At 41.4% G+C, this 24,609-nt stretch overlaps 1 protein-coding gene across 1 annotated transcript in view; it reads right to left on the minus strand.

The window, feature by feature from the left end:
- LOC145964564 (uncharacterized) overlaps nucleotides 1–23,099 on the minus strand; it is a 50,234-nt gene extending 27,135 nt beyond the window's left edge. The window contains exons 1-4 of the mRNA XM_083087510.1: nucleotides 22,461–23,099; nucleotides 12,913–13,227; nucleotides 5,340–5,504; nucleotides 5,010–5,123 (exon numbers count right to left, since the gene is read on the minus strand). Of these exons, the coding sequence (XP_082943636.1) occupies nucleotides 5,010–5,123; nucleotides 5,340–5,504; nucleotides 12,913–13,146 (513 nt within the window). The 5' untranslated portion in view covers nucleotides 13,147–13,227; nucleotides 22,461–23,099. The remainder of the gene's footprint in view (nucleotides 1–5,009; nucleotides 5,124–5,339; nucleotides 5,505–12,912; nucleotides 13,228–22,460) is intronic.
- Between the last annotated feature and the right edge of the window lie 1,510 nt (nucleotides 23,100–24,609).

Consider the following 24,609-nt stretch of genomic DNA (forward strand, 5'->3'; position numbering starts at 1 on the left):
CTAAAAATACACGGGCGCGATATTTATCATCCGCCCAGCGTTATAATTCACACGGCGATATAAATTTGCTTAATCGAGCTCTCTCTTCGCTCCGCGTGTGCTCGACACTTTTATTCCCGTTCCCCCCTCTTCCTCTCTCTTTCTCTTTCGTCGCATTCGCCTTTAAGATTTTACGCGGTCATAAATAAGTACGTAACGATGAGCAAAAGACCGCGTGGGAGGAAACGGACGAAGAAAAAAAAAAAGAACGGGCGCGTTATATTTTTCTGCAATTACACACGCAATCAATCTTTAAATTCGCCGAACGTTCCTTAATCCTGCACAACTCCTCGTCACGTAAATCTTTCATCTGTCTCGATTTTAATACGTACATCGGACACGGTTCTTTTTTCCGCGACGAAAGTAGCGCGTCGCAGGTAAGTATATCCGGGAAGTTTGGGCCATTGAACCGTGCTGCTGTGGCAAACACAATGAGCGACAGACACGCTTGCTGACCGGTACATGTGTACCGGGGTTACCGATTTCCCCCGTCAGACATACCACGTTGACCGTAGGAAATTGGCCCAAAGGTCGTGAACCTTATCATAATATCTATAACATTAGCGTCTCGAATACGTGCGTCAGGAGTGTGATATCGATATTATGAAATAATTAACGACGTTACGTCACTAAAACATGTAAAAAAAAAGTAAAAAACGTGTTACGATCGATCAGAACCGCTTTTATCTAGTCGTCATGATACTCCCCAAGGTTCAAACGAGGGTATCCTTCGAAACACGCACACCACTCCCATTTCCATTTCGCGTCACGAGGCGCGCGTAGCCGTCTCGCGTCTGCAAAAAAGCGCCGCACACGCAAGTCCGAGTCGCGAAGGGGGAGACGAGGTAGTCGACCGCGAGAAACAACGTCGAGAGGACAAATTTATCGAAGGAATATTAGATATATATCATTGCTTTCTTCCTGCGCGAAAATAACTTCGGTAAATAGAATTAATAATTAAAATCTATGGAGCAAACAAGTAATTTTTAAACAACCAACGAGATTGTGCAAGTACAAGAATACATTGTGCACGTGAAATTTTGGTTTAAGAATTTAATTAAAAATCTCTTTTTGCTAAATGACTTGATAATCGCGAGACTATTTTCTCCAATTAAAGACGCTAATGGAATATTGAATTTTTGTCAATAAATCGATTGAGACTAAATGATTAAGTTAGTTTCTCGTTAAATAAAGACGATCGGATGTTTTTGCGAAGCGATTACTCCATCGACTCACTATAATTTCTCTAATTGTATTATTTTTTTATCTTGACATTCCGCTCGTGACAGATGTACATCGTTTTAAATTAATTTTTGTGGAACGTTAAGTAATACAATTACATTACATTGCCTCGACCCGCTTCTTTTTACACCGGGAACGGTGACGGCGATGAAGATGTGACGAATACCAGAGAGGATTTAGACGCCTCGCCGACATAAGAATGCGTGAGGAGACAATTTAGGAGAATTAAGAGTTAATTGCCTTGAATTGAAAATTTCGCCGCCAATTGAGACGAAACAAACGTAAAAAGATAAAAAAATATACAGCCAAAACGTGTGTGTAACGAAAAAAAAATCGAATCTCGAATAATTTTGCATCGCAAAAAGCGATTTAGAAAACCTATCTTTATCATTATACTAATCGAAATATCAGATGTCAACAAGGAGCGTTTTACATAGTAAAAAAACGCAACGACTATTAAAATGTCGGTGCCTCAAAAAGGCATTTCTTTAGCAATTGTGAAATTTTCTTTCCACATTAATCACTCGAGAAAAATTCTAATCCATGTATTAAGCGCGCTCCTTGAACGTGGAACGGATAAACGAATCGGCAAAAGCAATAAGGCTCTACATCAACGCACGGTCGTCCGTGTCATAATACGCTCGACAATGACATCTCGCTATTATGGTGGCCCTCGCATGGCGTGGATATACACTAACACTTGTAATTTCTTAATGACTCCGGAATGCCAGGCTGTTCCAAGGGAGTGAAAGTCGCGGCGAAGTCCACCGGACGGACTGGCTCGATGATTCGAGGTTTGTATCATGATAACGAGATATTTTCTGTTCGCGCATCGCATTAGCTGTCGTTATCAAAAATTATCATCGAATGAATTCGATTGACAAATAATCGAACGATTGTTTTGTCTAATTATTAACTAGAGGAGTTCGCCGAACTCGCTTGAAACAAGGCAAACGATAATGAATAGGGGCAACAACTGCGTTCGGTTCATCAAGGTTGCTATAAATATCTGGAATTCTCTTCTGTAAGAGGCCGTCCCGGTCCATCTCGCGCTATGGAGAATGCGTGTTTTCAACTGTCCGAGTGATACGACCGCATCCATCACTCGCGGTGATAAATGAGCACGGGAACGGACGTAAAAATGATACGCCGATAGTCCGTCGATAAAGCGAAAAGTACCGCAAGATACGGTCTATAAATAACGCTACAACGCTAATGAAGTCCCTACAGTCATTACCATACCCTCGCAACCGAGGGATCATTAACGATTCGGAATTCCTGCTTCCATCAAACCGATTGATAACGCTGGGGAATGTCAGTAATTTTATGATTTTATGATACCACATTAAACAACAATGTTGCATAAATTTTCAACGACTCTAAAAATTTCTATTTTGATTAAAAGCTGGCAATCATATAATATCGAGCAACTGTCAATGATTTAATAGACAAATGGTCGACGCGCACACGACGGACAGGTATCGCGGAGAGTCCAAGCCGGAGGCTGCGAGCCAGGCAGACAGCCTGGGGGGAGGGGAGGGGGAGGTAATTTAGCCACGCGCGATGAGGAGAGCCGGTTTTCCACGGCGGCCTATCACAAAACTCGCGGAGGTACGACGAACCGGAGAGATGAGTCACGCTGTTCTCCTCTCTACCCACTCTCTTTCTGTCGCGCCGAGGTCGCGACGAAGGAGGGAAAGGAGCCCACGACGAGCACGCGAGTGCAGCCGTACTGCAAGAGATAAAATGATAGAGGTAGGATGACGGTGGCGGTGAAGGAAACGAGATGATCGGCCGTCGCCAGATTTCGCCTACGCGCGGATCTTGAGAGCGAGATAAGACAAGGAGCTACAGAGAGAGAGCGAGAGAGAGAGAGAGAGAGAGAACGAGGAAGAGATTCGCGAAAGAAACGCGGGAGAGAAAGGCAAGAGAGCTTATAACCTCGCTACTTATTATACATCCGCCGGCAAGTGGATTTATTGCGAGAGACTGCAACTTGTCGGTCCCTGGCCGGAAAGACAAACGAGATTCATTGCCGCCTCGAGATAATTAAGCGCCCGGTTAAGAGCTTTCGATGCAGATCCAGCAGTTTGATGCATCGCGAAGCGCACGTTACCCTATCATTATTGACGCTTTCTAAATCTCGCATCATCCGATCTCTAGATATCAACGAGATCTCCATTTTAATTTTTTCTAAAAAAAAAAACAATTTTGTAAATTGAATCAAAGATCTCTATGGCCCTATCGCTCGTATCTATCGTATAATATACTCGTTATACTGCTAATTTCTATTCGCGAAATGATCGCAGTCCAATTAAGCTCCCGATAAAGTCCTGGTGTATTCTTGCGCGATCATCACCAATCTATATAACCCGATATAATCGCGTCGATCGAGGTATAAAGCGCATGTAACGTGGAATAGCTTGTTAAGCCGCGCGCGCTCGACGAAGATTAATAATAACGTCTACAAAGTGAGCTCCATCATTCACGGAGCTCGTGAAAAGCCCGTCGACGTTGTAATGGCCGCCCCGCCAGCATCACCAGGCACACATATAACGTGCACTGCATAATACTTCATCATTTCCGCGCGCGACAACGATGATGGGGGATGATATCGAGAGTTTTATCCTCCTTCTTTCCTTCCGACCGCAAACACGCAGAGCGAGGACTCTCGAGCCGATATCCGACAAATAACTTTGTTAACGCGAACTCCCGCCTCGCGCGCGCAGTTCGTCATCTTTATCGAATGAATCCCCGATAAATCGCAAACGCCTTCGAGATTTATCGAACGTCTTAGACGCCAATTAAGCACCGTCCGAGAGCCCTCGATCCGTGACGGTTATCGCGTGGTAGTTGGCGATTATTTCCCCGCGGCACAAATCTCAAGGGAAACACGAAACATTGATGCTTGAGTAAACACGGGCCGTTATTGGACCGAGACTTTTTCGACGCAGCCGGCCAGATCGATTATTCGATCGGGAAAACGATGGAGGAAGTCGGAACGGGGTCAGGGCGAGAGATTCATTGCCGCTTGTAAAGTCGTTTTTCTCGCGCTCTGAGCTGGTACACGCTTGTTTTACGCTACCTTGTCCTGAAATTTGCCTCGATATCCGTGCGATATCCGTTTCACGAGGATCAATCGAAGCGAACGTTTTATTCCCAACGACAACGAGCCGTAACGTTATTGAAGCGTGTTACGTAACCGTGTGTCGCGCAGATTGATTCGTCGATAACAAGGAGCGACAACATGTATATTGATCGAAATTGAAAACAACGACTTTGTTTTTCGAGAATAAACGCGATGCGTCATGATGCGATAAAAATGAGCGTAATTAACTAGAGTAAAATTGAACTCGATGCGTGCGCGATAATTATTTGCGAAAATATACCCGAGCGCACAGATATGAAATTTATGAGAGAAGCGGAATTATATCCAATATATACTATACGAGAGCTAAATTACAAATATACTGTGTGTTTCTTCGAATGTTTCAATTTCGAGAGAAATCTCCAATATGCTTCACTATACGAACAATAAATAACGATAAAAAAACATAATCGCAAATATATCTCGCTATCTCGTGAAAAGAAATATTTTTGCAACAGTAGAGTAATAATATTAAAAATATAACATTTAAAATATCTCTTCCGATTATTTTTGAGAAGTCTGTATATTTGCAAATATATCAGTCGCTAATAATCGCACAAATGCAGAATTCTCGACTCACCTCTGCAAGCGGCTCCTCCTTGGTGACATCTCCATTCTTGGGCGCCTCCTCGCGACTCGGCTTAGTCTTATCCTTCTTACTAAAGCTGATCGACCTGAAGGACCACTTTTTCTTCTAGATAGGAGATAAAAGAGGGAAAGAGACTATTAGTAATTGACAGACTCATCGCACGTAATTATCCTCTTTATTTTTAGAACTTTAAATTAATATAAGTACTAATACGTTCCAAAACATGACGCACGCAAAGATTTACTTGTTATTAAAATATTTAAATAATTAAATTCAGATCAATGAACATCAATGTGCGGATTACGACGCAAATCGCCTTACCTTATCCTTCTTTTTGGTTTCCTTATTGTCTGGAGAGGTGGCAGTGTTCGGACTGGCAGGGGTGGCCTCTGTGGGCGTTGTGACCTCCGCAACCTCCGCAGAAGATTCTCCAGACGACTCTTGCTTCGTCTCCTCGGCTTTTACCTCTTCTTGCTGCGGCTGCTGCTGAAAAACAGAGATAAGCCCTTCAAATTTCGTTTCCCAAAATAAACGTCAATGCTATGCGATTAACGAGCTCTTATGAGCTATAAATTTACTGTCAATGCTTAATGAGTAAGTAAGAAATAATGATACGTGTTTCATGCTCGCAACAATAATGTGAATCATCGGCGTCAGAATCGATCAACAGAAATAGTATGAATCATCGAAGATTTTTGTTCATGCATGAAGAATGAAGATGAGACCATAAAAAGGAGCACAGTACCACAAAATATATTCCATGTCATAAATCCTATGTTGTAAATCGATATCGTGTAACGTTTCATTGCATTTCCTGCAAGGATAAGACTTCTACCGTTTTATGCGAAACGATAGCGCTTAAATATTATGATTCGGTTGATAGCTTACTTTAGACGCATCTCTTCAGCTCCTTTTATGTGGTATTCATTTAAAGTCATTTTTGCAAAAAATTGAATATTTTCCATCCTATATTATCTTAAAATTCTACTGTGTACTTGATTATACCATTAATAAAACATTAAATATAAATTAGATTATTAACGATTTTAATAAAAATAACAATCTCTCTCTCTCTCGCAGAAAATTGATTAAAAATTAAAATTATAACATCTTGTAATGAGAAAAATGATGACGATATGAACGAAAAACAAATTTATATTTCAATTCTTCGTGAATTTACTTCGAAATTTAGAAGCTACACGATATCGAAAATTTGATTTTCCTTTCATTTTCAGTAACTATAGTTAAGCAAAACTGATTACGCGAACAGGCTTTAATGCCCGCAAGCGTATACGTTTTCGTGACGATACTTGTATACTTCTTGAAAGTTTCCCTTGCATCCGGAAGTGCCGCAGCCACTCCGGAACGAAGTCATTTAACTCTTTCCCATCGTGCGCGCCCCGAGGTTCATTCACTTATAAATAATATCAAACTTTCGTGAAACGTGTTAGTTTTCCCGTAAAGTGCGCCCAGCAACGCGAGAGGCCTCTTTGTTTCGGTCCTTTAAAAAGTCCTCGACAAGCTCTCTCTTCTGGTCTTATCGGCCAGCTTAAAGTTGCCAAGAAAAAAAATGCAGGTCGATAAAAAATACCTCGTCGGCTTTCCTTTACACGACAAATCATACCGCTCGATTACGACTGATCGGAGAAAGGATTAAATCATTAGAAAGGATTAAATGAACAACCATGTTAAATTGTGATTCTTCCTATCGCTAACTAACCGAAACTGTACATGACTTATTACATCAACACTTAACTATTTATTGTAATTGTTTTGACTCGGCAGTGTAAAGTTATACCTTCGTTAAAAGTGGCAAACAAGAATCTTTGCGCAAATTCGTAAAAAAATTCTGACGAGGAAGGCGATTGTTAAGCATTGATTAACTTGACATATGTAATTATGATCAGCTTGTAATTTAAACAGATGGACAAAATATTTAGTTAAGAATGTGCTTCTCAGAAACTAGCTGAAAAAGCAAGCAATCCTCTCGGCATCTCTCCCTGAATCTACGACTCGTCTTTTATCTAAGTTTTTACAGAGATGAGAGTCTTATTTTATAACACAAAACTATTTTATTTGAGTTTCATTAAATCTTTCGTAAAAATGAAGCTTTTCTTGAAATTTCTTAAAATTAGAAAAGACTTCTTATTACAAAATTTATTAATCCCATCATTTACATATCTTTACATCTGTTATTTTCAGACTTCCATCGATAAAATCGATCATGCCGACAAATATTGTCAGCAGAACCAGCTTGTTTCGCCAATCCAGGCAGGTGACTGGTCGATTGCGTAAACTCCGAGCTACTTTATTATCGATGCAAATACGCGAAAACAATCCCATATGTTTATCCGATACGACAACACGCACGCACACAGACGCAAATACATCACAGCGCGATAAAACGCAACGCGACGAACAATCGAGCGACATCCACGGCATCGTGTTTAAGAACGATATGAATTCAACGTGGGCGTTAGATGGCGGATTTCCTGATTTATACAATGGACCAAGCGAGGCGCGACGCGCCGTCACATTCGATTACAAGTAACGCGGCATCTCTGCACGATGTCATTTTCCCTCTCGTCTCGTCTCGTTCTTCGCCTCGTCGTTTCTTCGTCGATGCCGGTAAAACGAGGCGAATCTCGACACAGGCGTATTTTGCGAGCATTATATTATGTAAATATCGGCTTATTTTAGCATTCGCGATGGCGAAAAGCCCCGCAATATCCAGCGAGCAAAATAGCCGGGGGAGGAAAGGAAGGATGACAGAGAGACACGTGCAAGCCGAGTACTCCTCGACGTAAATGCTTCCGCATGAGTATGTTGGCACTGCACGAATACGAAACTTTATATCGACATAAGCAACAAAAACCCATCAAAGGTAAAAAGGTCGTTTATCTACACAAAATACTGACAAGATTTTTGATTAAATAAGCATTGTTCTCCATGCCATATAAACAGCGAAAATTAAAATCGATGGAACGTATAATACAATCAAATGTCACGTGATTATCAATCATCCACTGCATTCTTTTAGTATGAATATCGCATTCGGTGTGAAATTAAATAACGAGTTAAGATTCTGCGCGCGGTTGCCGCGGGAAACGTAAGTAAATAATAATGGAAACCTTGTCGAGAGAGATCGACTCAGAATTCAGAGGCCATGCGAGTTTACCATTAATTAATATTCAAAGATACGGCATGAGCAGAGATACGACATGGAGGAAGGTAACCTTGCGGATAAATATGCTTGCAGCTGATCGCATAATATTGGAATAATAAAGAAATTGACGGAGTAGATTTTTAAATGAAGATCGACCACGTATACAAGATTTTCGCAATAAATTCCTTTGCGTAGCATATATCGCATCTGCATATGCACACCTGTTCTGTGTTTTACGCAGTTTCCACAACAAATTCCCGAGCACTGAGTAATCGTCGTCACGATCGACGCTCAAATCCGCGTTTAATTAACTAGGCGATATATATCGTCGCCTAAAATCGCGAGAAGCGTAAAAAATTTACACGCTTCTATAGAGAAATTGATATTTAAAAGCCGTAACATTAAATTGGAAATTTAATCGGGAAATCGCGTTTGAAATCGCAGTGAACACTGCAAGAGCAGATTTTATCCGCGACAATGCGAGATAGAAGAAAATTATAGGAATTCAGGCGGATAACAACTGCTATTAAATGGCAGCGAAACAGACGGGTCGTGTTAATTAATAAAGCACGTTCGCATCTTCGAGTTATACACGATGATTCATCAACAAAACACGTGATGCTAAGATATCATCGTGTCCGCGCACTTAATTAATTATATTCTTAATGAAATACCTCGCTTTATATCCATATGATATCGTATTCGGCTGATTCATCGTTCGGGGAGGGGCCCGATAGGCTGGATCGACATCTTATTGCGATCCATGATAATCGCATATGTTTAATAATGCGCCTCGATATGTTACAAATTACATAAAAATCAGAGAAAATTTGCAAACTCGCACAGAATTTAAAACAACCTATAATTCAATTTGTAGACTTTAAAAGGCAATTTACTCTACTTATTAATAAAAAATTATTATTATAGTTTCCTTATTTTTCGTAAGATATTTTTAACGAAAAATGAAATATATATAATTGTTCTTTCCCGCGTGAAAAGTTTTTATCGCGTTTTCAAGTGGTCCATCTGCGATCACATTAAGTATATTATGGTCAAGGTCGCGATTCACACGGTTCTCGCTTGTTACCTGGCTTCTCATGGTCCCAAGTGTGTCCTGCTGTACTTCATTACACGAGAATACGTGTGCACGATCGTATCGCAAATTCCCATTCAAAAAAGAAACTCAGCCGCGTTCAATTCGTCGTTATCAGCGCGATATATTAAAGACAGGTGTTCGACGAGACGGGCGGGTTAACTCTCAAGTATCTAGCTCGCACGCGCACCTGCCTGAAGATTTTGTAAGATCGCGGGTAAAGGCGCTGCCAGCAGCCGATGAATATTCATGAGAGACTCGCGTATAATCTCGGAGATGTCAAACAAACGTACCACTCGACAAACTTGCGTGATCCGCAAGAATCCTAATGCAGGCATGTAAGAGTGTCCTTTAGTCGATGGGAAATGAGTATCTACGAGTTGCCTCGATGAATCAAGGTAAATGTAACGTCATGTTGATACAACTGACATATCTAAACCCAAATGTATGTCAAAGAAGGAGCGCCACGACGAAAAAATTGAAAGATGAAACTTGTCGAGGACAGTATTTAAGTTATAACGGATCATTGTTATTTTAAGGGTATTACGTAAACATTAATACTTGTAATTCATAAAAAAATCAGAAGACGAGAAGACTTGCTGAAGCCAGCGATGTAACGCGATGAGGATCGTTGATATCGATCGCGTATCCGCGGTCAAGATACGCGCAAAACAGTAACGCGAAGGGGAAAAGGGGAACATAGAAAAGATTTATTCGTCTGGGACAGTTAGGTATGCCCCGTAAGAAGCCAGTACACGAGACACGTACAGTTAGTCGCGGGAAAGGACGAGTCAACCGACGAGGTACACTTACACGCTGACGCAAAATCAAACGGTATCTTCTCGTTTTTTGTCAAAAATTCAATGGCCATCGCGACCTACCTTATTCTTGATCTCGTATCGCGGTGCAATCTTGCCCGTTTAATCAGACGCTTCTGGTATTCACAAGTGACTCAAAAACGTAGATTATAGTAATGAGATTTTAATTATTGAAACGATAAAATATTCGTTATCGTTCTAGGAATAATGCAATCGACTTGATATGCATGACATGAGTAAATTCCTACTCGATGAAACGATAATGAGAAGACATGATTCAACATAATGTATCAATTTGATTTGCGCGCGATTAAAAATGCAAAAAATGCGCATAAAATCTTTAATTTAATAGATTATTTATAATAATTTAGATTATTTAATAGATTATTTAATAAATTATTTATTATAGAAAAAGATACATATAAATATAAAAATATTATCGAGATAAAATATTGCCACGAAATTGTTGATCAACGTAGAGATTGCTTTGACTAAAATTCCTACGCTCTTCTTTCAAGTTGGAACGTTTATGACGAGGGAGAAATGTTCGCTCGGGTTGTCGAAGTAAATGACGCCTTAAACCGTCGTGAACCGTAGAGAACGCAGGGAGGGAAAGAGGAACAGAAATGACTTGTCGAAGGGAAATGAAAAGCAAGGAGCGGGCGGAAGGGGTGGTAAGGTACGCTCTCGTGTGTCGTATCTAGTGCGTGACAGCTGCCGCCGGGCTTGCTCAATTGGGAAAATATCAAGTTTCATCTAAGCGAAGAAATATTTCGAGATATAAACCGAGCGCACTTATGAGATTCGACTCGAGGAGAGTGATCTAAAAACTTGGCACGAGATAACTGATACGCCACGAAATTCACTGCAAGTTTGCCATCGGTTTTTTCGAAGTGGACTTGGAAAAGTAAATTGCACATTGAAATCAATCATTTTTTAAGAAAATTTTTTCTTAAGCACGAGTCATAAAAAATTTAAAGCACGAGTCATAAAAAAATTTAAAACTTATAATAATCAATTATGTTACGCGATTTCATGTGTGTAAATATATATCTACATTATTAATCACAATAAAATCGAATGTAATCGAAAGAATAATTTAACGGACTTTATACACATCGAATGAAAATCAAACATGTATGCCAACAGAGATTACCTGTGTTATTTATCTGGTCTCTACGGTAAATAAAATGCAATTTAAGCGCTAATCTGTTGACGTATGATGTGCAATAAATCGTGGCTCGATAAGCGTACCAGCTTTCCGTTTATATCGCATCTTATGTAATGCCATGATGATTATCATGCCATCAAAGCACGCTTGAGCGATCATTGATCGCGATGTAATGATCATGCGAAGAAGGTTCATTGCGCCGAGTTTCACGTTCATGAGTTTTAATTTCGTACCAACGGGAAATCGATCATTATCGAAGGCAGTTTGTAGTAGCAAACGAACCGGAGCATTTCTCACTTGGGTCAAGATAGTCAACTCCGAATATCGTAAAACGCAACGCACACTTGCGTGCCAAAGTCTCGTTTGTACGATATTTTTTCGCCAGCGAATATCAGATAATTTCTTTATAGCGATATATGACACAAAGAACATATTGAAGAAAATCTTCTAAATAAATACACGTCTCCAATAATGATACTTTGTTGTAGCAAATTTTAATCTATATCTTTAAAAAAATTATTAAAAAATATCTATATTTTAAAAACAGACATATATATATAAAACTTTTTATTATTCTATGCACATGTTTTTTGATTCATAAAGGCTGATAAAAAAATTGCTAACGCGAGAGGAAAACGATGCGTCGTCGCTTTCGACGAATCGATTAAGATTAATGATTAGCTGTCTACGTCGGATGAATCGTCTCAACGAGATAAACTTCGAGTACCTATGAGACCTTTACGAGCAAACGAGTGATTCAGCACGCGTCTGTTGGTAACAGTTTGCGAGAGTGATTCAAGAGTAATTCAAGAAAACGAGATCATTGAAGACTGATCGACAATTGAAGTGACTCACTGGAACGCGATTGAAGATGTCAATTCGCGGAAACCGAGTGAAAAGAACATATTATTTAAAGTATCGTTATCTAGATATGTTAAACTTGTCCTGTAGGAAAGGTAATTATGTACAATGTTATATTACTCGTATATCGAGATGATTGGAAAATAAATACATACATCTCGTTGCCAACCCAGCATTCGTATATAATCATCAAAGCCGGAAACTCGACTACTCGATACATGGTATCCGCGAGCAAACTTGTTCATTAATAACGAGAACATGTGCTAATAAAGCATTAATATATGCCCCGTAATGAAAAACCATCGGTATGAGCAGAACTTGAAACGCAAATATGATTATGTCGCCCGGATAGAAATCGAAGTAATCACCTGTGCAAACACTTGACCCTAATATGACTGACATGATTTTAAGATAATATGTACAAGAATCGGTGGCAGAGGACTTTCAACTCGGCAAGACAAACTTCATTCATTTTAATCGTCAATATTAACTTTTAAATTGAAAAGGTGGCTAATTGGAAATGTGCGATCTCTGGTATTTCTCGATGAATTTTTCTTCTTTTTTAAAAAATATATAAAATATATAAATACATATGAAATTATATAAAAAATTATATTAAATATATGAAATTATTATATTAAATATATGAAATTATATATTTGACTGAAATTATATTAAAAAATATCTATAAATAAATTATCGTAGAATCTCTGAGGTCGATATTTCGATTTAAAAGATTGGAAAAAATCAGCGAGAAATGCGAGGAATTATTAAATATTACTCACTTGCTCCTTGTCCTTCTCGGTAGCTTCATCTTTGTCCTTCTCTTTGTCCTCGGCAGTGTCCGTGTGCGGTGCTATGCCGTTAGTGGTGGGTTTCGTGTCAGCCTCCTCGATCCTTTCCAGCTTACCGTCGCCAGGTGCGGCCGCATCACCGACGACGCCTCCCTCGACGGGTATTCCCTCCTTCTTCGGCGTCGTCGTTATGTCCACGGACCTCTTGCTCTGTCTCGCGCCCATGATTTCTTCTTACCTTCTCGTGCCACCTGTCTTTATCTCACTGCCTTCTGGGTACCAGGTGGTGTCCAGCTAAATTCTGTTCTGCAATCGGAAAAAAAGGAATAGATTAAAATATCTCGCTACATTTTCTTAGATATACGAGACATAGAATAAAGCTAATACGAATCCTAGAACATGCTACAGTAAAATTAACGAAGAGCGAGAAGATTTCAATCTAATGACCCGAGTTCGTTCAAATTTTAATGCAATTACACGCGATTCGCAACGATTTCGCCGCGCATAGGCTCATCCGTTTCGCGAATAAGTTGCGACCCGCGACGAGGAGCGGGAGCAACTTTCACCGTAACAGATACATTGGAGATCCGCGAGAGGAGACGCGCTCGAATCCCTCGGCTCGAACCCGTTTCGTGTCGACGAATCTGGTTTATAAGGGCAAGCGAATCTGAAACGCAACGCGATTTGACTCGAAAACTTACGGTCACCTGCGCCGGATTGATCTGATAAGCGAGTTTTATGTTTATCGATACTCTTGGGCGTGTCCTCTTTCTCTTTTTCAAGAGTATCTCGTCTCAAAAACTTTCAATATAAGTGACAGCAGCTCGGACCGCGAGATGACGGTAATAAACCGTTCGAGAGACACACACACGACCTGAGAAAACAAAGAACAAACAGCACAACGCTCTTTCATTGGAAAAACAACTAGGTATTGTCCTACTCAAGAATTCGCCTGTATTAGTTTCCGTTATGTGTGCTCGGTTAAAACGCGAGAAAAGAGCACATGGAAAAATACCACTAAATGCGCGAAAGCACTTTTGTCTGCAAAATATCCAAGCTATTATTTATGATGCATTATATACACACAATGCATTCGCAGATAATAAACTACACTATTGCCTCGCTTAAATATCCAATGCTAATTTCAAGCTATAATTCCCGGAGAATTTTTTCGAGGATACCGCACTCGTAGAAAGATGCCAAATTAATCGCTGATGAGAAAGACTGTATCGATTGTTAACAATATAACGGCAAAGAGAGAGAACAGAAACGTACGTCGTCGCACGTTTGAAATTATCCTCGGGAGAAAAAGAAAATGGTAGAAATCTCGAGAAGAGCGCGCAAACCTGTGGATAACGGTACGGACTTTGCTCGCGAACGAAAGCGGAAACGAGTGGTGTACCGAGGGAACGGCCGCGAAAAACTAGCACGGCGTGACTAAGAAGCGCGTTAAAAGCCAGGCTCTAGTCGAGACTGCTCGTTTGCTGCGCGCGTATTAGCGCGTATTTAAACGACCACGTGGCTTACGACGTATGCGAGCGTGCACGCACGTCTCGTGCGGCGCGAGCAGCTGACGCCCGCGATGCGTAACGCATCTGCAGTCAGGATAGATTTATGGGAGATGTGCGTTCTTTGTGTGCCAATCGAAGAGGAGGCTCGAGAGAAACGCGATCGAAAAGCACCGCGAACCGCTAGGATTTCTCCCAGGATATAAAGATCAAGATATGCAGGATGAATAAATTTTATCCACAAATTAATTCGAGATATAATTTTCCACGGTGAAAGTTTGAGCGATTATAAATTTTTTTTATTGAAATCACGTAGAAAATAAAAATAAGAATTTATGTCAATATATTTTTTTCAATCACATTTAATTCATACGTCAAGATTTTTGTTTCTTCTTAAATTTTAATTGTAGTTTTTCTTTATCAAAAATATTCATGTTTTATAGAAATCTCTTGATATAAATAAAATCTATTCTTTCATTGATAAATAAAATCTAATCTTTCATTGATAAAAATTATATATAATATGTACAATTATATATAAATGTACTTTTAATATCTCATTATAATAAATTTTTTATATATATCTACATCTCATGTAAAATGATATTTTTCTTAAATAAATAAAATTATAATAAGCAATTCGCGATATATACGATTACGATAAAATTAAATAAAGTAATAAATGCGCACATTATATTTTTATCTTACTTTAAAATAAGGTCAACCGTGTACAGTCTCTTGTACACAATTGCACATATAAAATTCATTTGCATATATAAAGTGTATCTCATGACTCGCATATGTAACGATCTTACAAATGTTTCTCGTCTATCCGGCATTTCACGTTAATGTTTAAGATAGAAATCAACAATTCTCCAGCATTGAATATAAGCGGCCTTCGCATTACAAATACCGTCACGTTTTCTCGTGGCATATTTCGTCATCATAATTTATTTTTTCCTATCTTCAGTTTTATTTATAGATATATTTATCGGTTTGCTTCGAGTTTCGATTATATTACAGAGGCATCTTAAGAATGCGATAGCGATAATGTTTGAATTTTCACGTTGAAGGAAGTGTATATTTCGAATTTTTATTAAGAGAGAAAAATTTCCATCGACGAGGCGAGAAACTCTCGCGGACGATTTTTATCACGCGAGCAGAATTGTTGCTTTTTGCTTTCTAGCAGCGATCGTTTTTTTCGAATGAACGAGCTTTCGTCGCGTTAATTAAATCATATACGAACGGTAGTCGATACGAGCACAAACGAACAATCGCATTTGGCGCTAATTGGGGGATGAGAGTACGCGCGGCGAGTCGATTCTCGTAGCGATCGGGTCTCTCGCTTCGCGAGAACAAAACGAAACTGCACGCATGTCCAAGTCGGAACCGCGAAGCGGCTGTATCACTGTCGCTACATAATGGCATTTGTTTCTAGGCAGTCTATTCACAGTGCATTGCACTTTGCCGAGTGCACCGGCACTGTCACGCATGCGCCTAGGCTGTGTAGCGTACCCGGTGACGGATCTCGAGCCGGAAACACGGTGACACAATATTGTCACCACGGGAGAAATCCACGCTTCGCACGCATGATTTTTGATTTGACAGTCAGCATTTCCTGGCAAAGTCTGAAATAAAGCCCGAGTAATCGAGAGAAAAGATGCTGAACGCGATAGTTTGATTCGCTTGACTCACGCGATTTTTGCACCAAATGTAGCAAATAAGTAGATAACAATCTCTCTCTCTCTCTCGAGATAAATTATTCCGGACAGAATTCTACGGAATGGAGCCGCTATTATTGTACGTCGGCTTGGTTTTTGGAGAATTAATGGAACACAATACCGCCGCCCTTATGGACTAACGAACGATCCCCGTCCCCCGTAGCCAAATTTCGGAACAAATTGTAATAGGTTCCGCACAAAGGAAGCGAGCCACGTTTTCGAGAGGGAGAGCTCGGCTTTGCGCGTTTCGCTTCGCTTCCTCCTCTCCTGGATTATCGAATCAGCGAAATAATTCGTAACTTCAGCAGCTAACAAGAATAATGTGAAAGATACAAAATCCTAATTCTCTCTTCTCTTCCTCCGCGATCAATTTATTCGAGAGTGCGACTTTCTGAAAGCTTTACACGTCGAGTCGCGATAAAAATAGAAAAAAGGGGTATAATTGGCGTCTGATATATTAGCTCGGCAGGAAGGGTTTCGTTAAATATTTATGTTATTTCATGTCGCTCGTGTACACCACGTGGCTTCCTCGTGCATCTCGTAACGCGTCGTTACGCTGAGAAAAATAGCTCTCTCTAGAAGCTCTCTATTCGAGAAGCAGCCGAGTAGAGAGAGAACTGATCGCACATGACGATCTACGAGGGGAAAAACGTGGGAATGACAGATCCGGAAAATCCAGTCTATCGCAACAATACTCTTGTCTTTTTCGCTATCTACATCACGCTTATTATGATTGAACTACGAATTTCCGGTCACGGAGGAAGGTCACGAAGGCGTATCTCGCTCCGATGCTATATTTAACAAACATGTGACATTGCGAACTCTGCGTCACGAGATAAAATGCAAAACGCGGCGCGTTTCCGGAAAATGCAAGACCGCCGTAAAATAACGAACCACTCGTATAATTCGTGACATTTGTGACACTTTGATCCAAAATTCTCCGCGATAAAAATAACTTCCGAGATGGAGAAAGGGAATTTATCGCCGTAGATACATTTCCGAGCTTATCCGTGATGACGAGGCTCCGTTGCAACATGAAATGTGTATATTTCTCATTATTATTTATTTTCATATTTAGAATCTTTTCTCTCTCTCTTTATCTTTCTAACACACATTTTATGTTTCATATTAAATATCTGATTCTATTATCGAGCAGATTATTTATATCGTCTTCGAAAAGAATTATGTCGCAAGAATTAGTAAAGATAAGCAACATGTCTTGCGTAACAATAATTAAACACATATTCTTGTTATTTTAAAATTTTTTATCATGCAGTATTTTCAGATAAATCGCCGACTGTGTAAATAACATTAGACTCGAATATAATTAAAACGCTATACAAGCTATTCTTCGAATATATACAACAAGCATATTATGTGGCTGATTCACTCATGTAACGATTGAAATCAAAATCCTGTCGTTTGATATTACAACGTTGCTGAAACACATTCACTACATTAAAATCTTGTAATTCAACATTTACGCAATATTACTTTTAATAAGGATAATATAAATAATATAAATAATATAAATAATATAAATAATATAAATAATAAAAGATGAAAAAATGTAGAAAAAATATAAAATAAATACAAGATAAGTAGATAAAAAATAAATATAAAAAAATATAAAATTAGTTTATATAAAAATGGATTGAACGACGTGACAAAACAGCGACGATTTTTATAATTTTTTTCCTCAAGTTAGTAATTTCTCATCTATTATGAAATGACTATTCGAGGCCGCGAACATGGAAATGCATGCGAGGTCTATTATACACGCAGTAAAAGTTGTTGCTAGCGCATCAAGATATACGTAGGATATAGTGTTTGCCGATCCTTCCGATGCGGCAATCGCGATTTCGCGACAAATGAAAGACCGAGGAAAAAACTCGCGAGAGGCGTTTGCGAAATCGAGTGTACAAAGACGATAAGAGTCCCTCTTTTTTCCTCTCCTCCTCGCATTATCCGTTTCGAGCGAATAAACGTCTCGCGAGGGAAGTATAATGAGCGCCGAGATTTCTTTCGTATCGCTCAATTGATTAATAAGCGCATTCAGAGGTCGATGCCGTCTATTAAACCGGTTAACGAGGACATAACGATCGCCCTCGGTCGGTGACGTGTGAGAGAATTCCGTTGCAACGATAACGCAAACGATAAGTGATGCACCGAGAAGAGAACGTCGGGACGGGCTATTATGGTATCATAATGAAACTACGAAGAGACGAGAAGCAACCGGAAAATTGGATATCTCGCGGCGATTTCAAGGCTACACAGGTGCATAAATAGACATTGATGACTCGCTTGTTGCGCAACGGCGTCTCCCATCGGAGTTCTTTCTTTCAATTTCTACGAATTCGTGCTTGGAATTTTTTTTTCATCAAGCATTGTGTAAATTAATTTAATAAATATTTTTTATAATTTAAACACGCGCATAAACCTCGAGTATTGAATTTTATATAAAGCTGATGATAATTTTAACATCATCTTAATCGCATTTGCAAGAATACTAATGCGCGAATAAAGATACTCTATCCCTAAAGACGATGATAAACTCGAGATCGATATTTGTCCCCGCAACCTGACTCAACACTTCAAGTCGATGTCACATCCGCTGACTCATCCGGTGATCCAAATGACACACGTACTCTCTCCACGATAAACAAAAAATTCTTTTTCCACGACATCGCGCGAGAGTACGCCTGTCCCCTAATTCCCACGGGCACGAGATGTACGTATGTATGCGTGTGTCGCTGTCTAATCGTGTGCCCAATCAATCAGCCATTATTTCCCTGTGCCTGACGCGTCTAATTCGACAGTTTGGCCCGATGGGGGCTAGCACACATTAAGATACAGAAACAGCTAATAAAGAGAGAGAAAAGGGAGCAAATATGACCGCTAAAAAGACAATGACGATGAAGAAGCTACGTCAATCGCGGAAGGCATGTCATGAAGGGACAAAACGGCCGGACGATCCTCCGTCTATTGAAACGACATTTTGACATTGTGATTAGTTAGAAATATAGACATACTACTACTGCGCGGGTTGTATTCTTACGCTTCGTTTTTGTTCCTCGTCTCTCATTCTTCCATCTCATTGTTGTATTGACCCTATTTCGTTCCCGGAAAAAAAGACATCTGCTCTTTCTCTCGCAGCCGTTGTCAAAATTGAGAATAACGTAATGTGTGGAAGAATAGACGTCGAACCACCACCACCATCATCACCGCCATTATCACCACTACACCCGAGTCCGTATACGAATGTGCATCTCGCTCGATGACAGATACACGCGCGCACGTGCGTACTCGCTCTGTTACTGAAAGCCGGCGGCCGTCATAAGGGCAAACGAGGAAAGTTAGTGGGCCTGAAAAATACGCGTGCATATATACATATATCCGGGACTGTGTAGGTCTATTTTCGACCCGGTTGCGGCGCGTGCAACCCCTCCTCCCTTCTTAGATCCGTGTAAACACGCGACCAGAACGCGACTAGGAGAGTAAAGTTCCAGGAAACACATCGTAAAAAACGCTCGTAAACGACAAAATAGAAAGATTCGCTCCAACGGGGAAAAAGAATGAAGTCGGTGAGTTGTTTGGTACGAAAACTTTATTCTCGACGGTTTTCGGCACACGACGAGTGAGAAAAAAATCACGAGAAACATCCGGCAAGATCTTAAACAATCTCGATTTACGTCACATCGCGAATGGGAGATATTCGTATTAGACGAATACAAGCGAATGGAATGATTACATTTACCATTAAAAAGCTACGTGGTATATCTCCGAGCCTCTAATGCGAAGATCGCGTTCGAGATCTTAACCGGGGGGGAAATCGCGTCGAGCGTCGAATGCGCGATGGGGGATAAGCCGCCTCTCTTCCTCGGAGAGCCTGTGCGCCGAGAGAAAGGCAGATGTGGGCAAGTTAACGACCCGTTATCGCGTGGACGGCGCGGAGTCGCCGCCGCCGCCGCCGTTATTGCTGAAACTAGTTGCTGCCGATTGCGAGAAGCGAAGGGGAAAGGGGGGAGAGAAAGGGTGGGCGCGCGCGCGCGCGCGGACCGAGGGGAGGGCCTCAGCCGGGGGCGAGCTGCAACAACGAGAAGCGGCGATGCACTCGCGCGAGAGGAACGTTTGACGAGGCCGCGATCGAGCGAACCGGTCAACGCGTATGCACGCGGCGCAGGTGCAGGTGCGTCGATGCAGGTCGCGCGCAAATGCCGACGCGCTAATCTCCTGTCCCTCTCCCTTCCTCCCTTTTTTCCCTCCCCTTGCCTCCCGAGCGAGAGGAGACGGCGCGGCGCAGCATCCTCGTCGCGTATAAATCTCCGCGAATTTCGCACTAATCCCGGATTACTAACATGGGTGAAAATTCACCCAGCAGTAGACTCGAATGCCAGTGCCCTGTAGACCTTTCAGATGTATCGAAATTTTTTGCATCTATCTCTCGATATGTATTCTCTATTTTTTTTTTTTTTTTCAAGAGAAAAACATTTTATTTTCAAAAAAACATTGGGAATAAAATTTTTTTTAATGAAGATGTAAGCTTTAAGACGAGCATTTTATTATATAAACTGTTTTAAAATATTGACGTAATTTTCTTTCAGAATTTTTTGATTACAAATTCCTTTGAGTGAAAGTTTACACTCGTATTAGTATTAAAAGATTCTGAAAAAGTTAATATGTTCTAGCGTTAATGATTTTTACTCCAAGATAATTACGGAAATGTAACAGACGTGTGATTTTGTACAATGATAGAATGAAATGGTATTCAATGAATAATTAAAGTATAATAATCTTTTGTCACATGAAAAGGCACGATTTCTTTGAGAAAAAAAGTGTTAAAAATTATGTGCGAAAAATATTTAAAACGCACTTTTGAAAGGATCGACAGGTCAACACATTTTCTCGAGTCTTTTTCCAATTAGAACCGGTCTTTCTTCAAACGATACAACAATTGTTTCCGTGGAAGCCTTGATTGCATTAAAGTACGCATCAGGGTCGGGTCGGGTCAGGTACTGATTTACTACAAAATCGACACAAAGGTAAAAGAAGAAAAAGAAAAAAGGGAATGAACGACGCATCGCGTCAAAGACACCAAGATTAGCAAGAATACACTATTGCTTCTTTGTTCTCTCTTTCTCCTCGTCTTTCTTCCTCATTGCTTTAATTCTATCAATCGCCAAGGACAGATCAACGAACGACAAGTTTATCGAGCTACGAAAGTCGCTTCGCACAATGAATGGACAATTATGTTTAAATAAACACGTTATTGTCTCTTTCTCGACGCGATAATTATTTTTTATCCTAATTATTTAAAATGAAAATTCTTAAAATATTTTTCCTAATTCTCTGCATCATTAACTATCATTATCAAGCTAATAATTAATTGAAATATTAATTACTATCATTATCAAGCTAATAATTAATTGAAATATTAATTTAAGAAATTAACAATTAATATATATACGTGTACATGTAACACATCATGATTATTACACTGCGATAAAATAGGCGGATTTCCCGAATGTCGAAAAGCTCATCCTTTGTTTCAGGGGAAAGGAAAAGCAAGATATAAAGATTACTTATATACCTCTCTGTTCTCCGTCCAACAAATCGAAATGTCGGTACACGCGCTAAAGAATACTGACATAGGTATGCGCGATTGCGCGATTTCAAGCGCGGAAAAGGTCGGCTCTGAAAATCGCGTATAAGGTTCGATCGCGTTCGGGGGTTAAGTGCGAGACCACCGTCGGGCAGATGGTGGGGCACGGAATCAAGATGGCGTAACAACCGGTCGGTCCGCTCCAAAGGATCGTTCGTCGGCTCGTTCGCTCACACATCGCTCGCCTCGCCAATTCCGTCAAAGTCTCGCCGGTTCGACTCGACTCGAGACTCCCGGGCGGCTCGAGGAGCTCGAGGGCTCGTCCTCGGGAAGGACGCGCGGGAACGCCATCGTCCTCGAGGTTCCTCTCGCTCGATGCGGCTGGCGCCGCGTCCGCTATATCGATTGCCGTTCCGGCAGCCCATTTTCAAAATGGCGCGGGGGGGTAGGATCCGGTCGAAATCCGGACGGTTCCAGCCACATCCCGGCACGAGAATCCTGTTTCGTCGCGCGAGAGAGCCGATTATCCTTCTTCAGACGACGATGACAACGGATTACATAGGCACGCGCGAGTGTAAGATATAACGCGTTCACAAAAGTGAACGCGCAACAGTTATTCATTCTAGGAAAAAAAAAAACTGCTCCCGTGGATAACAACAAAACTGAAGAACACGACCTTGAGCGCTCGTCACTTTACGGAGTACTCACCTGTCGTGTTTAAAGCGTCGCTACGAGAAAATTTCCCTTACGGCAAGGATGCGACGATCACGCACTTCGCGATGCACCTTATAATTCCCTTGGAAATTCGCCGAGCACACGAAGTGCGACGGCGGTTTCTCTCTCTCTCTTTCACAGGTCGCGCAGCAGCGTGTATATAAATAATACAAAGGACGAAACGCGGCACGCGTATTTACCACAAAGATAACACCGTAAATGCGTACGTATGAGAGGCCTCTCTCTCCTTCTCTCGTGCGACGTGACGAACGGGCAAGGGAACCTCTTCAACGGGAGCGCGATCGCAACCCATCCACTTGGCTCGGCAACGCGCGACCGACTGGCGCGAGCGCGGAGGGGAAGCGGCGTCCGTCTGTCGGTCCGTCTGTCTGTCGGTCCGTCCGTCTTTCTGCCACCAGTGCGTTGCTCGCTCGCACTGCTTCCCCTACCCCGGTTGCTTCTCTGTCCTTTTAGGATATCTCTTTTTCTCTCTCTCTCTCTCTCGCTCACTCGTTTCTCCCCGCGCCTTTCTACCTTTCCGTCCCTGTCTCTCGTCGTCCTTCTATCTTCTTTCTCCACGTTCTCCCTTTCCTTCTCTCTCCTACTTTATGCCGCTCCTGGTCTTTTTCCTTTCTCTCTTTTCCTCTCCGTACGCACACCCCGCACCGGCCTCTCTACTCCCGACAGCCTCTTCTCTCCTGTATCCCGCGGCTCGTAAATCGCAGGTACGTCGATATCCCAATCGAGGATCGTGAAAGGACGCACCGCAGAACAGCGGTGACTGTGTCTCTCTCTCTCTCTCTTTCTGGTCGTCTCTCGTCTTCGATGTGCGAAAGCGCGCGTCGACCGAAGACGACTACAACGCGAACACGCGGGGCGAATCACGAGATGGCCCGGGCTCTACGGTCGGGTTAATGATCGATCGGCTCCTCTCTCGGCGGCGCGGCGTGCGGCAGTAGCAACGAGAAAGAGAGAGAGAGAGATCACGTCGCGCAAGAGATGTTCCTTTGTTCTGCCAGCATTTCGACCTGCGTTCTGCGTCCTACATGTGCGATACAGCACGTCTTTCTTCCTTTGTCTACCAAAGGCCCGAATCTCGCGAAAGCGACAATAATGTTCGTTTGTAACGCGTCGCGGCTCTAAATTCGCCTCTCTCTCTCTCTCTCCCCTATCTCCCTCTATGCGAGATATTTCGACACGCGAGAGATTTTAACGCCCTCCTTTTTCTCTCCCTCGCGCGGCCCTGCGGTCCCGTGCACGATCCGCACCGCTCGATTGTCAGAGAAAGAATGAACCCAGCGAGTGGTAACGGGGAAGAGAGGGAGGGGGAGGGGAAGGCAGGGATGTAGCAGACAAGTCCTGGCACCCTGGGATCATCCGTTCGCGTCGTGACAGCGGCTGTACCGCCGACGACTCCAGGAGCGAGAAGAGAACGGAGTATTCACGAGGCGACCGACCTGACATAGGGCGGGGCCCTGTATGTTACGGAGGATTTATTTATCTGAGGACACCGGCGAACATCGAGGAAAGTAGCGGTCTTCAGGATCGTGATTTGCCCGTTCGTTGGGCTTAACTTTTAAGTTATTACGCAAAATGATTAGTGAAAGATTATACTCAAAAATACATAATAATACGTGTACATAACTATATTTTCTAAATTTATTTCAAATTACATGCCTTCTCTCCCCCCTTTCTATTTTAATAAATTATAATTATCCGGCAATCGAGAGAATCGATTTTTATAAAACACATCTCGTAGAATAATCAATAATGTTTAATGTAAGACTCCGATGACAACTCATTATTCACTCATATCGATCCAATTCTCGGAATATATCGCGTAACAATAAAATAGAATCTTTTCGAGATGGACATTTCATGTCTAACAAGAGCAAAGGAGATTAAAGTCGCGTTCCTGTAAATCGAACAAGTCCCCTTCTGCCTCGAATCGCTCGACTCACACCCAAACTGGTCCCCTAAACTAAATTTCAGTTAAGGACCGTAGATAACGATCCCCTTAAGCTTACGTTATCCTCGGTAACGGCGCAAATAACTAGCAATCTCTCATGTAACGACTTTTTTTATCGTCCCGCATAATTCTCGCAATCGCTCGATAGGATCGCGTCTTAGGCTACTGCGAAAT

Source organism: Camponotus vicinus, unplaced genomic scaffold, assembly GCF_025532165.1.
Source record: "Camponotus vicinus isolate PSW18456_S1 unplaced genomic scaffold, iyCamVici1.0 SCAF_13, whole genome shotgun sequence".
In the NCBI taxonomy this organism is placed as follows: domain Eukaryota; kingdom Metazoa; phylum Arthropoda; class Insecta; order Hymenoptera; family Formicidae; genus Camponotus; species Camponotus vicinus.